Source organism: Chlorocebus sabaeus, chromosome 11 (assembly GCF_047675955.1).
Source record: "Chlorocebus sabaeus isolate Y175 chromosome 11, mChlSab1.0.hap1, whole genome shotgun sequence".
In the NCBI taxonomy this organism is placed as follows: domain Eukaryota; kingdom Metazoa; phylum Chordata; class Mammalia; order Primates; family Cercopithecidae; genus Chlorocebus; species Chlorocebus sabaeus.
In genome coordinates, this window is record NC_132914.1 from 109,336,508 (window position 1) to 109,353,970 (window position 17,463).

Sequence of the window (17,463 nt, forward strand, 5' to 3'; positions counted from 1 at the left end):
AGGGGTGCCCCCTGCCTGCCTCACCTCTTTTTTTTTTTTGAGAGAGAGAGTCTTGCTCTGTTGCCACGCTGGAGTGCAGTGGCACAATCTCGGCTCACTGCAACCTCCGCTTCCTGGGTTCAAGTGATTCTCCTGCCTCAGCTTCCCGAGTAGCTCGGATTACAGGCACCCACCACTACGCCCAGCTAAGACCTCTTGTTCCCATCTTAGTTGCTGGGAGATCAAGGGGGCAGGTCAGAGGCTGAGATGCCAGGGGAAGACAGAAAGGGCCCCTCAGTCCTGGACAGGGCTGAGGGCAGACTCATCACCTGGCATTCACTGGGTAGCAGACACAGCCCTCATGCCAAGGGCTGACCTTTGGAACAGCCTCACCAGAACTTATGATGAACCAAATAGGTCTGCTTTGGAGGACGCTGATGACAGGAACATTCCCTTTCTTTCTAATGTCAAATACACTGTCTGTGGCAACAATACAGTGACTTGGCTTCATAAATAATACTTAATTTTCTTTGATCCACAATTATTCTGGGAAACTTGATGAATGCTTAACAGAGTAATGACTCAAGAGAGTAATCCATTACATTTTTCAAAGAGTGAGAAAGCCCTGCCAGGAGAATCCCAGTTCCTGGGTGCAATTTCTCACATGAGCCTATGCGCACAATGAGGCACTTCTCGCCCTCACGCGGGGAATGACTACACTATGCACAGCACCTGCCTGGTGCTGAGTTCCAGAGTGACAGCAGCAAAGCCAAGTTTTACCTGGGAGGGGAGGCGCGAGGAGCTGATTGGACAGCAGCTGCAGGTGCTCCAGGGTAATGTCCCGGATGGCAGGGATGTGGAAGAGGCGGGTGAACAAGTGAGGCAACTTGGGGGCGAAGATATTGAGCAGGGCCATGCGGCAGTACAGCCTGGCCAGCGCAGCCTCGCAGCGCAGCAGCTCCCTGCAAGGGAAAAGGTAGGTGAGATGCTCAAAGCCCTGATGCTCCGGCCCCCATACTGGGACCAGGCCGCAGGTTCTGAAGGGAGAGGATCCCATCTCAGGCTTCTCTTCCAGCCTGATGTTCCAAACCCTAAGGGAGTCACTTGAGTTTTAAACAAAAGTCACATTGAGTTATATTGTTACGTTTGATTTTTCCCAGCTCAAAAAAGCACTGTAGGGAAAAAAATAAAAATACACGTCCACACAAAAATTTGTACATGTATGTTTTTCGCTTTTGTTTTTTTTTTTTAAATTTGAGACGGAGTCTCACTCTGTCGCCCAGGCTGGAGTGCAGTGGCATGATCTTGGCTCACTGTAAGCTCTGTCTCCCAGGTTCATGCCATTCTCCTGCCTCAGCCTCCCGAGTAGCTGGGACAACAGGCTCCCGCCACCACGCTCGGCTAATTTTTTGCACCTTTAGTAGAGATGGGGTTCTACTGTGTTAGCCAGGACGGTCTCGATCTCCTGATCTTGTGATCTGCTCGCCTCGGCCTGCTAAAGCACTGGAACCACAGGTGTGAGCCGCCGCGCCCGACCCACATGTATGTTCATAGTAGCATTATTCATACTAGCCAAATAGTGATAAGAACTCAATTGTCCATTAACTCAATGGTAAGTCTATACAATGGAGTATTATTCAGCCATCAAACAGATGAAAGACTGACACATGCCACAACAGGAATAAACCTTGAAACATCATGTTCAGTGAAAGACACCAGATACAAAGGGCCACATATTGGACTCCATTTCTGTAAATTGTCCAGAGGAAAATGCAGATAAATAGAAAATAGATTGGTGGTTGCCAGGAGATGGTAAGAAAGGAGGATGGGAAGTAACTGCTATGGGTATGGGGTTTCTTTTGGGGTGATAAAAATGTTCTAAAATTGATTGTGGTAATGGTTGGACAACTTTGTGACTATAATAAAAACTACTGACTTGTGTACTTTAAATGGGTGAATTGTATGGTATGTGAATTATATCTCAATAAAGCTATTACAAAAATACCATTGTGGGCATTTTTTTATGTGATAAATCTGTGAAGTGATCGGCATTCAACTTGAATAACAGCTCATTAGTGCCTAAGCACATCTTACGGGGCCAGGTGCAATGACTTACACTTGTAATTCTAGCACTTTGGGAGGCCAAGGCAGGAGGATCACTTGAGTTCAGGAGTTTGAGACCAGCCTGGGTAACATGGTGACAATCCCTCTCTACAAAAAAAATAGAAATCGCCCTGTAGTCTCGGCTACTTGGGAGGCTGAGGTGGGAGGACTGCTCAGCCCAGTAGTTGGAGGCTGCAGTGGGCTATGACTGTGCCACTGCACTCCAGCCTGGGTGACAGAGCAAGACTGTTTCTAAAAAACAAAAACCTAGGCCCCAAACTCACTCTGAACCCACGGGGGTCATTTGATATTCCTACTGACTCTAATTAAATTTAATGTTGGTATATCATAATTCAAATTTAGGTGTAATGGCAATTAAAGAAACAACCCCACATGGAACACTTCATGAGTGTATGTGTGAAGTGAAGATAAACAAAAAGAAGACATCTAAGAAACTATATCGTAGGTGGTTTCTTCCTTATCAACACCAGTCTATGTGGTTCTCATGCCAGGATGAAAAATAAACACACTTCTCCTGTCTCCTCCCTCCTTGGAAGCCCATGTGTTCACTGCATTAACAAAACACATTAGGACAATGGCAGCAAAACTGGTAAGGACTGAATGGGCAAGCTGAGAACTCCACGGTTCTCCCCATGGCTTTCACCTCAGACTTTATAGGCCAAAGTTACCAGGGACAGAACTGCTTGTTTTGTTTTCTTGGGCTTTTTTGAGATGGGTCCTGTTGCCCAGACTGGAGTGCAGTGGCGTGATCATAGCTCACTGCAGCCTTGACCTCCCAGACTGAAGCGATCCTCCAGCTTTAGCCTCTTGAGTAGCTGGGACTACAGACATGTACCACTGCTCCTAGCTATTTTTTTCTTATTTTTGTAGAGACACGGTCTCTCTCTCTCTCTCCTTTTTTGAGATGGGAGTCACTCAGGCTGGAGTGCAGTGGTATGACCTCGGCTCACTGCAACCTCCGCCTCCCAGGTTCAAGCAATTCTCCTACCTCGGCCTCCCAAGTAGCTGGGATTACAGGCATGTGCCACCATGCCTGGCTGATATTTGAATTTTTAGTAGAGACGGTGCCTTACCATGTTGGCTAGGCTGCTCTCGAACTCTTGACCTCAAGTGATCTGCCCACCTCGGCCTCCCAAAGTGCTGGGATTACAGGTGTGAGCCACTGTGCCCAGCCGAGACAGGGTCTCTCTATGTTGCTCAGACTGGTCTTGAACTCCTGGGCTCAAATGATCTTCCTTCCTCGGCCTTCCAAAGTGCTAAGATTACAGGTGTGAGCCACCGCACCTGGCTATGAGCTTACTTCGTGTCTGACCTGCAGCCCCGGTTTGGACACTGTGCACTGCTAATGCCTCTGAAGCCACTGCTGCTCTGGCCTCTGTTTTCCAAAATCCTCTTTATTTATTTATTTTAAAAAATGTTTGAGACAAGGTCTTGCTCTGTTGCCCACGTTGGAGGACACTGGTAATCACGGCTCACTGCAGCCTTGAACTCCCAGGCTCAAGCAATGCTCTCACCTCAGCCTCCCACTTAAATAGCTGGGACTATAGGTGTGTGCCACCAGGCCCAGCTCACCAAAGTCTTCTTTAAAACCACTGTGAGCGCTTTAGCACAGAAAACAATCTTGATGAAAATCTGTGCTAGGACCAGAAATCCAACCACTGAATGATCACACAGATCTGCATGGCATGTTTCCTATGTCTTCCAATACCAAGACCACCGCAGTAACACTGAGTAAACGTCCTACACTTGTAAGTTGACTGTAACTCTACAAGGACTTTCTTGCCTTCTCTCTCAGTTGCTAGTCAGCAGTCAACAGGTTTCATCTATCAAAGATGTTTGCTAAAAAATATGACCAAAAGACTTATTAAATAAAGCTTTAAAAACTTTTAATTACCATGTTGACATTCAAGCATGTATGTCTTCTTAATAATACCATGTTGATATTCAAGCGTGTATGTTTGGGGACCTTTTTCAGCATCTGTTTTGGGTCTACAGTGTGTGTCAGGGCCTAGCTTAGGCACTGGGGACTCTAGCAACCTCTGCCTCCTGGGATCAAGTGATTCTCATGCCTCAGCCTCCTGAGTAGCTGGGACCATCAGCACATGACACCAGACCCGGCTAATTTTTGTATTTTTAGTAGAGTTGGGGTTTCACCTGTTGGCTAGGCTGGTCTTGAACTCCTGGCCTCAAGTGATCCACCCACCTTGGCCTTCCAAAGTGCTGGGATTACAGGTGTGAGCCGCCGCACCCAGCCCACAAGAACAAACTTTAACAAACAAGCAAAATAACAGCAGTAAAAATGTCAGGTCCTGGGAAAGCATTAAAATACTGTAGTTTCCTGACAAAGAGCGCCTGGACAGTCACCTCAGACAGTGAGGGCAGAGCTTTTTGAAGAGGTGAGAATTCACTGAGATCTAAATTACAGAATGAGACAGTCAGGGGGAACTTGGGCCATCCCTAAGGAAGAAGCACACTAGCTGTGTGAGCACCACAGATGAGGGGCTGCCAAGCTCAGAGGCTCCTGTGGGGTTTTGTGAGGCAGGTTAGGGTTTGAATGTACTCGATGGGAAGGTGTGCATTAGAGGAGGGAGAGCTGATTTCTGTGTCTAAAAGATCGCTCCAGCTGTTGTGGAGAGGAGAGCTGAGGCCTGGGCTGTTGTGGTGGAGGTGGGAATGGAGACATGTGCAGATGGGGACATATTTTGGAACAGTCAATGGCACTTGCCGACAGCTCTCTTGAGGAAAAAGGATGGCTCGTGGCGCCCCTTCCAGATATGGGGAGGCCAGTGGTAGAGAAGATTTTGGGGAAAAATTCAGATTCCACCTCACACACTAAATTTTAGGGGCTTATGAGATTATTTGTGAGTTAAGGGTCAACAAAACCGTATCCTTGTCTACCCCAGAACTGCCTTTGGTTAAGCTGTTTTAAAGTCAGTTCTTCTGAAAACTTGACAAAGAATGTCAGCAATATCACAAGGCACTGCTTATGATACTACTGACCCCTCACAGGCAAGCTGTGTCTAAATGGGGAGGACTGTGAAGAACATTCTTGGTGGGAAGCCACAGCTTTGAGGCTTCTGGAGCATGGTGATGCCTGTAACTGGGCATGCCTCTTGCTGAAATCCCTGGAAGTCATGCCTGTGGAGTGTTCACAAGATATATCAGCTTGGATTAGGACATGGGGCTGTTCAGTCACTGGCTGCAGAAGCCCTGCCGTGGGACATTTCTCCTTCACACTGGAGTTGACACTTGGGTAGGTATGTTGGTGGGGTCAGTAGGTAGGGTCAGGGAATAGCCCCTGAACTTCTATGTGGATGACTGTGAGGACCCCTGTTGAAGAAACATTCGTGATGTTGCCTGTGGTATGCCTACTTCCTGTACTGTATCTTGCTAAGTAAAGCTAAGAAGGTCATGTGTGACCTATTTTGGTCTTGTGAATTTGATTGACTCATTGAACTTAAGATCACCCAAACGCTGCAATGCAATCTCAAGCGGAGATGGTCTATCTCAAGAGGTCTTGCCGTCTAGATAGATAAACATATCTGAAGTTCCAGTGAGTGATGAGAGCTGGTGATACACTCAACTTGGTTCAAAATTGTCAACATCATGAGAAATTGTGATGGCTAATGGATGAACAGCATGAAAAATAGTTTCTGGAAATTTTCATTAGAGAACTCCATTTATTATTATATTTTCCTCTGAATTATTGCAAGAAATTTTAAGATGGAAAGGAATAATTCTCAGGGGAATTGGTAATGGTGACTATGAGGGAGCTTTGCCAGATCTTTATGTTTCAGCCCACTGAGGGCAGGCACATGCCTCGAACACCTTCTCTTCTGGAAGCCTGCACGGTGCTAGGAACATAGAAAGCACTCAAGCAATACCTGATCAGCTTCACAGGGAAAGGAGCTTACACTGTATCTGGACATCTTCTTACCTTTTCTTGACTTGCTTTACTCTCTGTAACTTTCTCCACGACACTCTTCCAATCTGTGGAACGTGATGGCTATTCATCCATTAGCCATCACAAATTCTCACGATGTTGACAATTTTGAACCAAGTTGAGTGTATCTCCAGTTCTCATCTCTCACTGGAACTCCATATACGCTTATCTGTCTAGATGGCAAGACCTCTTGCTGTCTCTGTTTAAGACTGCATTGCAGCATTTGGGTGGTCTTAAGTTCAATGAGTCAGTCAATCTCTAGCTACCCAGTAGTCCCCCCAAATCACAGCAGCGTGCATGTTGCATAAGCCAGATGATTCTAGATCCCCCAACTTTTTTTTTTTTTTTTTTGAGACAGAGTCTCCCTTTGTCACCCAGGTTGGAGTGCAGTGGCACAATCTCAGTTCACTGCAACCTCCATCTCCCGGGTTCAATAGATTCTCCTGCCTTAGCCTCCAGAGTAGCTGGTATTACAGGTGCCCATCACCAAGATCGGCTAATTTTTGTATTTTTAGTAGAGATGCTATTTCACCAGGTTGGCTGGACTGGTATCAAACTTGTGACCTCAAGTGATCTGCTCACCTGGGCCTCCCAAAGTGCTGGGACTACGGGCCTGAGCTACTGTGCCTGGCCCCTAGATCCCCCGACTTTTCTTCACACCTCCTGCAATTTTGCTGTTATCTTTATTAGCTGCCTTCTCTAAGTGTTAGCTTTGAAGGAAAAACTTTCTTGCCGAGCATAAATGGTACATGTGGTAGAGTGAGGTTGGTGGAGTTCTGTGACCCAGTAGAAAGAAGGGCCCAACTGTACCTGTGAATTTGAAGGTTGGTATTGTCCAGTGTGACCAGCCCATTGGTGGCAGTCCTTCGGTAGCCTGCTGGGGGCCTTTCCAACATATCAATGGGATACCAGTATCGCACCAGCACACCTTCACTGCGGAGGTATGTTTCTACCTGCACCAATTCATTCACCTACAATAGGAAAAGAAAATGTCTGTTTGTGCTGTTTGCTTTTGTTTTCCATGTGTACGTGTGTGTGTGTGTATGTGTGTGTATTTTTAGTCCAGGCTTTTAGGTATTATAATCTGTAACTAATTGCAATTTCATAGACAAAACAAATGAAAGAGAATTCACAATACATTGTTGAAACACATAAGTAGTCTTATTATTATATAAACTTGCTATATGCTTTTCTAAAAAAATAACAAAATAACAAACATCAGAAATCAGAGATCTTATTTTTTTTTTTGAGATGGAGTCTCACTGTGTCATCCAGGCTGGAGTGCAGTGGCGTCATCTTGGTACACTGCAGTCTCTGCCTCCCAGGTTCAAGAGATTTTCCTGTCTCAGCCTCCCGAGTAGCTGGGACTACAGGCACCCACCACTGTGACCAGCTAATTTTTGTATTTTTAGTGGAGACAGGGTTTCACCATGTTGGCCAGGCTGGTCTTAAACGCCTTACCTCAAGTGATCCACGTGCCTTGGCCTCCCAAAGTGCTGGGATTACAGGCGTGAGCCACCATGCCCAGCCAGGAATCACAGAGATTTTAAATGAATTCTTAAATATAAATGTGAATTAACAACATACTAGAAAGGCCAAAAGCCAGTTATTAAAAAAAAAAAAAAAAAAAAAAAAAAACTTCAATCAAAATAAAAACAGTACAAGATAATATATACATAAACACACACACAACCAGACTAATATATATATCTATATATTTATACATATATATAACAAGACTACAGCAATAAATGCTAGTTTCATGCCATTGATTTAGTCTAAGTTCAAAGACATCTGCTTAGTACTGAGTGTTTTAGTTTTTCCATACCGGATGGAAAATTTTAATTGATACAATAAAGATTTTCAATGTAATCATAAGTTAGCAATTTAAAGAGAATAGTGCTATATTTCCAGCACACACTGTTGCTAGGTAAAATTTATGTTCATTGTTTTTATGTTAATAATATCTTAAAAGGAGGGAATCTGTCTGATATCTCTATTTTATTGCTAGGAACATAAAAAGTAAGCTCATACATATGCATTTTGGATGCAAATACCAATGCAATTTTCATTTAGGGATTATTAAAATGGAGAGAAATTACCATAGAAACAACAGAATGATTACTATAAGGACATTTCTATTTTTCTAACTTTTATTTTCACACATTTAGATTGCTCAAAAATATCGTCAGTAATGTATTTTCTTATAATCAGAGTCAGAAGTTTGCATCAGAAGGCAGTGGGAGATTAACAGTATTATTGATGGAATTTTCCATTTGAAAGTTCACCTCAGTGACCACTAGTCAATAGCCCCTCTAAACAAATTTAATGAGTTAAATTACATTCTGACAAAATAGTCAGATGATGTAATTTTTTTTTTTTTTTTTGAGACAGAGTCTTGCTCTGTCGCCCAGGTTGGAGTGCCATGGCAAGATCTCGGCTCACTGCAACCTCTGCCCCTGGGGTTCAAGCGATTCTCCTGCCTCGGCCTCCCAAGTAGCTAGGATTACAGGTTCGCGCCACTATGCCCAGCTAATTTTTGTATTTTCAGAAGAGATGGAGTTTCGTCATGTTGGCTAGGCTGGTCTCAAGCTCCTGACCTCAATTGATCCACGGCCTCCCAAAGTGCTAGGATTACAGGCATGAGCCACCGCACCTGGCCTAAAGATGTACATTTTTTCAAGGTAAATTTCAAAGCATTAATGGAATCTAATATCATCTGTATCTCTCTAGACAGATACCAAAGTTTATATCTATACAGTGATTGATAATATTAATATTTTATCAGACTCTCAGGCTTGATCTGTATGTTATTTCACCAGTTTTTCCTGCATAGGAAGCTTCTCAAATACAAGGATGTGCATGCAACCTCAGAATCACAGTCATGGCTTTCAAACAGAGTCTCTTTTCAAAAGAAAGCTTTGGCCTTGTCCTCTCTCACTCTCTTACTTCTCTGCCCCCACCCCTAAAAGTCCTAGCTGTGTCCTAGGAGAGAGCTTTGCAAAATGGAGGAGGAAACTACTGATCCAGTTTAATACACTCATTTTACAGATATAGAAATTGAGGCTGAGAGAATCAGTGAGATGACGTAATCAAAATGACACAACTTTTTTTTCTCTTTGGAGAGAGGGACTTACTCTGTTGCCCAGGCTGGAGAGCACTGACGCCATCACAGCTCACTGCAGCCTTGACCTCCCAGACTCAAACAATCCTCCCACCTTAGCCTCCCACATACCTGGGACTAGAGATATGCCCACCATGACTGGCTAATTTTTTGCAGCGACAGGGTCTCACCATGTTGCCCAGGCTGGTCTCGAACTCCTGGGCTCAAGTAATCCTCCTTTCTCAGCCTCCCAAAGTGCTGGGATTATAGGCATGAGCCCCACGCCCAGCCTATTTCTTTGATTTGTGTCTCTATGACCATCATGACAATGACAGATCAACCATTCATCAAGGACAATGGGGACTTTTCCCTGGGAACTTAGGTAGATACAATGCAGGAACAGTCTGAACGTGTCGGACAGAAAATAATGGTAGAGGTGGTGTGGTCTGAAGGTACTGACAGCTTTGAGACTGGACAGCCTACTATCTTCTGTCAGCCCTGATCTGAGTCCCTGAGGAAAGCTCAGGCAAGTCAATTGGCATTAGAGCATTTTTGCTTTGTGTCTTCGTCCTTGATTTGAAGAGAAACTTATCTGTATAATCACTTTTTAAGGTACTTGAGAATCTGGGCATGACAGCCTCAGTATACATAAAATAGCTTATTAATCAGAATGGCTGTTCACTCACTGAATCAACATCTAAGACGACTCCATGAAGCCCAAAGGTTTTCAGCATCCCTCGGATGGCAAATTTTGGCAGAGCAGTTCCAACAGCACTGCTGGCTACATTATTGCTGTCTGGAGAGCGGGTTACTACTGTGAGACCTGAGGAGTGTAGAGGGAGAAGTTTTTCAGGAAAAAGTACTACCACATCTGGGTTCTTACATTTAGCATCTAAAATAGCTCTCCAAATAAAAATAAAATAATAAAATAAAATGAAATAAAATAGCTCTACAGGCTTTAACAGAACCCTCAGTTTTGTTATAACCAAGCAAGAACACAACTCAGTCGGGAAGGTAATATAATAGAACGTTGTAAAAGCTGTTACAATTCAAGAATAAAAAGACAAATAAGCCAGTTTAAAGTGGGCAAATAATTTTTTGTTTGTTTTTTGAGACAGAGCCTTGCTCTGTGGCCCAGGTTGGAGTGCAGTGGTGTGATCATGGCTCACTGCAACCTCTGCCTCCCAGGTTCAAGTGATTCTCCTGCCTCAGCCTCCGGAGTAGCTGGGATTACAGGCGTGCACCACCAGGTCCGGCTATTTTCTATATTTTTAGTAGAGATGGAGTTTCACCGTGTTGGCCAGGCTGGTCTTGAACTCCTGGCCTCAGGTGATCCGCCTGCCTTGGCCTCTCAAAGTGCTGGGATTACAGGTGTGAGCCACCGCCCCTGGCCAGTGGGCAAAGAATTTGAATAAACATTCCTCCAAAGAGAAATGGAAAGATACAAATGAAAAGATGTTCAACATCATTAGTCATTAGAGAAACGCAAGTCAAAGCCACAATGAGGTACTACCTCATACCCACTAAAATAGCCAAAATAAAAAAGACAATTAATAACAAGTGTTGGCAAGGATGTGGGGAAACTGGAGTCCTTGTACATTGCTGATGGGAATGTAAAATGGTGTAATCACTTTGGAAACTAGTTTGGTTGTTCTTCAAAAAGTTAAACATAAAGTTACCATGTGATACAGCAATTCTACTCCCACATATATACCTGAGAGAAATGAAAACACATATCTACACAAAAATGTACACACAAATGTTCATAGCAGTATCAGTAGTAGCAGTAGATTAGTGGTTCCCAGAGGCCAGAGGGGAGGGAGGAATGAGAAGTGATGAGGGCACACGATTTCTTTTTGTGGGGATGAAAATGTTCTGGAATTAGAGGCAATGTTTTGATGGTTGCATAGCTTTGTGAATACACTAAAACCACTAAATGGTATACTTTAAAAGGGTATTTTATGATGTGTGAATTACATCGCAAAAAAAGAGAGAGGAAAAGTAAATATATATTCCTCCTGCCTTGCCTACGATGTTCTGGTATTTTTATGAAGGTCTTCTGGTAACTCTAAAAATAGTGGTTTTCGATTCTCTTTTTTTGTGCTTTTCTATATTTCCCTCAATTCTTTAAGATATGCAATAGATTTTTAACTAAAGAGAATACATTTTATTAAAATTCTAAAAAGCCCAGTTTAGCCATGTGCATGTGGGAATACAGGACTAAGAATACAGGACTAAGTCCAGAATACAGGACTAAGCCTGAGAGGCCCATCTGTAATCCTCAGCCTGGGCCCTACCTCTCTTCTTGTACAGCTGCCTGCCCCACTCAGCTAATGCTACTGAATTCTGGGAAGCGGGAAGGGCTCCACCAGGGTTGCTCTAAGGCTTCACATGGGGCGTGTGGAAGAGGTCAGCTCAAAGAGTAAGGAGAGTCACCCTAGGAGAGCTACCAGCTGCTTGTGCACATTAAGGAAAATTCAACCTCTCATTTCAAAGGAAATTTCATAGGTGGAGTAAGGAGGAAAGCAAAACCTTTTCGAACTTTATCAATTGTGAACTTGTTTGCTTCGTCTTTAATGTCTTCAATGGTGGGAAGATAAAGATCTCTTGGGATGCCACCATTCTCTTCATAGAGAAATTCAACCGTCTGTCGGGCAATATCCACCATACCTAAAAAATATAACAGCACTGGGTAACTCCCCAAAGAGTTCACACAGATCAACCACGACACTAAGTTACATGCAGAATCTTTCAAACACTGTTTATGGGAGTATGTAATCCTTTGGCAAAGGAAATTATGCAGTATCTACCATGTTTGGAATACTAAATGCACTACTTTTAGGAATGTCTCAAATCTCTTCCACAGAAATATAAGCACTAAGGCCAGGCACAGTGGCTCACACCTGTAATCCCAGCACGTGGGGAGGCTGAGGCAGGTAGATCACTTGAGGCCAGGAGTTCAAGACCAGCCTGGCCAACATGGTGAAACTCCATCTCTACTAAAAATACAAAAAGTAGCCAGGCATGGTGGTGGGCGCCTGTAATCCCAGCTATTCGGGAAGTTGAGGCAGGAGAATCGCTTGAATCCGGGAGACAGAGGTTGCAGTGAGCCAAGCTGGCGCCACTGCACTCCAGCCTGAGTGACAAGGAAAGACTCCATCTCAGAAAAAAGAAAAAAAAAAAAGACCAGGCGTGGTGGTTCATGCCTGTAATCCCAACACTTTGGGAGGCCAAGGTGGGTAGATCATCTGAGGTCAGGAGTTCGAGACCAGCAAAACCCCGTCTCTACTAAAAATACAAATTAGCTGGGTGTGGTGGCAGGTGCCTGTAATCCCAGCTACTTGGGAGGCTAAGGCAGGAGAATTGCTTGAACCCGGGAGGTGGAGGTTGCAGTAAGACTCTGTCTCGAAAGAAAAAAAAAAAGAAAGAAAGAAAGAAAGAAAGAAATACAAGCACTAGTGTGCAAAGGTATAAGAATACTCACTGTAGCACTGTTGGTAGATAGCAAAAAAGTGGAAAAAACCGAAGTGTTCATCAGTATAAAATGGCTAAAAATGGTCCATTATTTTGCAGTTATTTCATTTTCGTTAACTCAAAATAACAAATTACAGGACAAACAGAGAGGAAGAAGAAAGTGAGGGTAACATTTCTTTTTCTTTTTCTTTTCTTTCTTTCTTTTTTTTTTCTTTGAGACAGAGTCTTGCTGTGTTGCCCAGGCTGGAGTGCAGTGGTGCAATCTCAGCCCACTGCAACTTCCATCTCCCAGGCTCAAGCGATTCTCATGCTTCAGCCTCTCAAGTAGTTGGGATTACAGGCGCGCACCACTACACTTGGCTAATATTTTTGTATTTTTAGTAGAAATGGGTATTTTTAGTAGAGACGGGGGTTTACCATGTTGCCTAGGCTGGTCTCAAAACTCCTGACCTCAAGTGATTCGCCTGCCTTGGCCTCCCAAAGTGCTGAGATTACAGGTGTGAGCCACTGTGCTGGGCCATGTTTATTTCTTTATATATTTTTGTACTGTTTGATTTTTACTGCAATAAACACATGTTGCTTGTTTACGAGAGAAAGAGGGCTATATGAGCTTCTTCTATCCGCTTACTGAGATTGCTCTTTCTTCCCAGAGAAAGAACATATGATTATGTTTGATAGCAACGGCTACTATTGATTAATAAACTAAGGAAATAAATGTCCCAAGACCTAGGAGGAAAAGCATTACGGGAGGAAAGCAAAATGGGCACAATTCCTCCACATCCTGTTGTTGCCTTAGGCCCCATAGCACCCAGGACATTGTGGGTGAACGGGCAGGTGTTGGTCTGGGGCAGTGGCTCACACCTGTAATCCCAGCACTTTGGAGGCTCAGGTGGGAAGACTGTTTGAAGTCAGGAGTTCAAGACCAGCCTGAGGGACATAGCAACACCCTGTCTCTACAAAAAATAAAAAAATTAGCCAGGCATGGTAGTGAGTGTCTGTAGTCCCAGATACTGGGGAAGCTGAAGCAGGAGGATCTCTTGAGCCCAAGAGTTTGAGCCCAGGCTGGAGTACAGTGGCACAATCTCCACTCACTGCAAGCTCCGCCTCCTGGGTTCATGCCATTCTCCTGCCTTGGGCTCCCAAGTAGCTGGGACTACCGGCGCCCACCAACACTCCTGGCTAATTTTTTTGTATTTTTAGAAGAGACGGGGTTTCACCACATTAGCCAGGATGGTCTCAATCTCCTGACCTCGTGATCCGCCCGCCTCAGCATCCCAAAGTATTGGGATTACAGGCGTGAGCCACTGCGCCCGGCCTAGAACCTGTTTTTTTTAATACAAGGCCTAACTCCATCCCACCTATCTACCATTCTTTTATTCACTGGTCTTACTGTAAGGAAAAAGTATGGCAATTTTCTGAGCAGAGTTTAAAAGGGGGCTGTGATTAGAGACAGATGCTTTTGGAAATAAGTGTTAGAATAAACAAGAAATTGTGGCCTAATATTAGAAGATTAGGGAACAATAATCTTTGCAATGTTTTCAAAAGGAACAGTGGGTATGAGAAAAAAATACCGTTTGTTTGTTTGTTTATTTATTTATTTATTTTTTGAGACAGAGTCTTGTTCTATGTTGCCCAGGCTGGAGTGCAGTAGCATAGTCTTGGCTCACTGCCGCTTCCGCCTCCTGGGTTCAAGCGATTCTCCTGCCTTAGCAACTGGAGTAGCTTGGACTATAGGCATGTGCCACCACACCCAGCTAATTTTCTATTTTCAGTAGAGACGGGGTTTCACCACGTTGGCCAGGCTGGTCTCAAACTCCTGACCTCAGGTGATCCACCCACCTCAGCCTCCCAAAGTGCTGGAATTACAGGCGTGAGCCACCAGGGCCGGCCAAAAATACTGTTTAATAAGCAGAATCAGGGAATAGTGAGAGACTGCCATATCAACCTTGCAGAGCACAAATTCCATTTTAAAGATGGGGAAAGCCCAGAGATGTTAAGTAATTTTCTTAAGTCCACACAGCTGGTAAATAGTGTGACTTCAGATGTGACTGTTAACCACCAGACCACAGAGTTTCCTATTATAACCACTCCAGCTTCATTGCAGCAGCCCATCAACCCAAAATATTCAGGTAAATTGACAAGCAAATCAAAGTCCAGCAATGAAAACAAAAGATCAGAGTTCACTAAAGGTAAGATCAAAGACATTGTTAAGTCTGGTGCAACATTAGATGAGTCTCTCCTGATTTACGTTCTGATTTTCATGCAACTCCTCACTTCAAGTCATGAAGTAACCTCCTTAGCAGAACAAAAAGTACCAGACCTAGTTGTAAGGCTCCCTTTATCTGGTCCAGGCCCGATTTCCGCTCTGCTTCATTGCGGAAGCGTCTTCGGATGGTAGGAAAAACCTTGGTCTCCCATGCTTTCACCAGCAGGGCGTAGTGGTCCTCCTGGAAGGAGAAGGAACCTCATGAATGCAGAAGGAACACCTGGTGCAGGTATCATTGTTTCCCTAACTTACAGCCCTCACCCTGAGGTCTTCACCCCACTTAAATGCCAGTAATAGAAAGATCAGGCATGGACCCCTGTACTAGACATACCCCCAGATGCCAGGGCAGGGAACGGCAAGACTAGGGCAAGCTCTTCCTTTCCCTCTAAAGAAGCCATAGAAGCATTGTCACAGGATTCTGAACTATTGCAAAGCACTTCACTTCTCCAGTTTCTGGATCTTAACTGGGCAAAATGGCCCAACGGATATCGCTATTGATAGAGGTTTAGAAAAATGAACACTCATTCATTCACTGTTCAAGCACAATGATGTCACTGAGAGTAACAACACCAGCTTTGCACTCGCACATCAAAATCACTCCGTGAGGCTTGTCCTAGTCACCAGGGAGCTAAGCAAATGCTGCTGAGTCCTGATCTAAGCCGTGGGTCTCTTACCTGCGGGATGTCATCATCGTCATCATCATCGCTCTCATCATCTGCAATGGGAGGTGGGTGAGGGTCTGGGCCAGAGGTGATGAAATTCTCATAGCTGAGCTCGACTTTATAATGACAGGATGTGTCACTATCATATTCTGTAACAGCACAAGGACAGTGAATTCTAAACAAGAGCAGGCTAGAAAAATCCTTAACTTCTTACCCTTAGACAAACCAGATTATCTTAATTTGCATGATAGGAAGACTCCTAGTATGCTGAGGAATTTTAAATCACAGAGTCTAGGAATAACTAATTATCTATAATTACCCTGAATCCTAAAATAGTTTTTATGAGTATAATTCATTCAATTCAGAGAAAATTTAGAAAGTCCTTCACTATGGATAGAACTAAACAGACCTTTTTTTTTTTTTTGAGACAGAAGCTCACTCTGTTGCCTAGGCTGGCATGCAGTGGTGCGAAGACAGCTCACTGGAGCTAAACCTCCTGGGCTCCAGTGATCCTCCCACCTCAACATCCTGAGTGGCTGGGACTACAAGTGTGTGCCACCACACCAGGCTAGTTTTAAAATTTTTTGTAGAGACAGGGTCTCACTGTGTTGCCTAGGTTGGTCTCAATCTCCTGGACTCAAGCTATCCTCCTTCCTTGACCTCCCAGTGTTGGGATTATAGATGTGAGCCATGGTGCCTGGCCCTAAACAGAATCTTAAAATAGTTTGCAAACCAGTATCCCAAGGGCCAAATATGGCTTGCAGACATCCTTACTTTGGTGAGCTGTTTAATTTTATGACAAAATTGTTACAAGTAATTATAAAAGGTTTTTGTTTTTTTTTTTTTGAGATGGAGTTTCACTCTTGTTGCCCAGGCTGGAGTGCAATGGTGCGATCTCGGCTCACTGCAACCTCCACCTCCCGGTTCAAGCAATTCTTCTGCCTCAGCCTCCTGAGTAGTTGGGATTACAGGCATGCGCCACCATACCCAGCTAATTTTGTATTTTTAGTAGAGATGGGGTTTCTCCATGTTGGTCAGGCTGGTCTCGAACTCCCAACCTTAGGTGACCTGCCCACCACGGCCTCCCAAAGTGTGGGCATTACAGGTGTGAGCCACCTCGCCCGGCCATCATAAGAGTTTTTAGTGCACACCTATATACCCATTGCCTAGCATTTTATTATTCTGTGATTACCTCAATTTTAGGACAAGTTTTAAAAATGAGTAACACGTGACATGAGGAGACTTCATACAAAGTGCTGGGGCTCTACTGGTCTTGCACTGGCTGCCCTGAGGCATAGCAGGCTTCCTGGAAACGGGGATGAACTTTGTGGTCTGCTGTGCTTCCTCCTGCTCCCCACCTTCTTTCACCAGATTTGACCCCATTACCAATGGGCACTTGAGTTTGCAATTCCTGATTGTAATGAGGATGCTCAAGTGCAATGGGTTTATGGAATTCATAACATTCACGGTCTCAGGAAGCCATGGAGGCAGTAACTCCCAGGAGGTGACTTACGTTGCTGAGCGGTGGCCACAGCAGCAATCCGGCATGGCGGCCCATGAGTGCCTGGGTCTGATGCAATACTGGTGCCAGCATCATTGTCACTGTCAGATGCCATGGCGAAGGGCAGGGCCTCGAAGTTAGCGCTGATCTCTTCTGCTAGGTCGGTGCACAGGTCGGCAGCATTGCGGTGGGCCTGCCCTTCTGCGTAGGCAAATGGCCGGGAGCCAAAGTTAGCTCGGGTTTTGGTGTTCTGGAAAGGAGACCAAATGAAGGATTTGGAAAGACTTAGGTTTATTTTTATTTTTGCAAGAGCCCAAGGTGCAGCTCACTAAACGTCACCTTGGAAGAATAGCCTGAGGTGTGTGCTGGCATGAGAAACCAGGCGGGGGCTGAAGGGACTGAACACACCTG

General features: G+C 44.5%; 1 protein-coding gene across 9 annotated transcripts in view; it reads right to left on the reverse strand.

Moving 5' to 3' along the window:
• The window catches only part of HECTD4 (HECT domain E3 ubiquitin protein ligase 4), a 222,744-nt gene that overhangs the window by 35,847 nt on the left and 169,434 nt on the right, over window positions 1-17,463 (reverse strand). For all 9 annotated transcript variants that reach the window (XM_008004780.3, XM_008004781.3, XM_037996501.2 and 6 more), the window contains exons 50-56: window positions 17,065-17,302; window positions 15,564-15,700; window positions 14,944-15,070; window positions 11,682-11,819; window positions 9,836-9,972; window positions 6,857-7,017; window positions 760-941 (exon numbers count right to left, since the gene is read on the reverse strand). In XM_008004780.3, coding sequence (XP_008002971.1) covers window positions 760-941; window positions 6,857-7,017; window positions 9,836-9,972; window positions 11,682-11,819; window positions 14,944-15,070; window positions 15,564-15,700; window positions 17,065-17,302 — 1,120 coding nt within the window. The remainder of the gene's footprint in view (window positions 1-759; window positions 942-6,856; window positions 7,018-9,835; window positions 9,973-11,681; window positions 11,820-14,943; window positions 15,071-15,563; window positions 15,701-17,064; window positions 17,303-17,463) is intronic.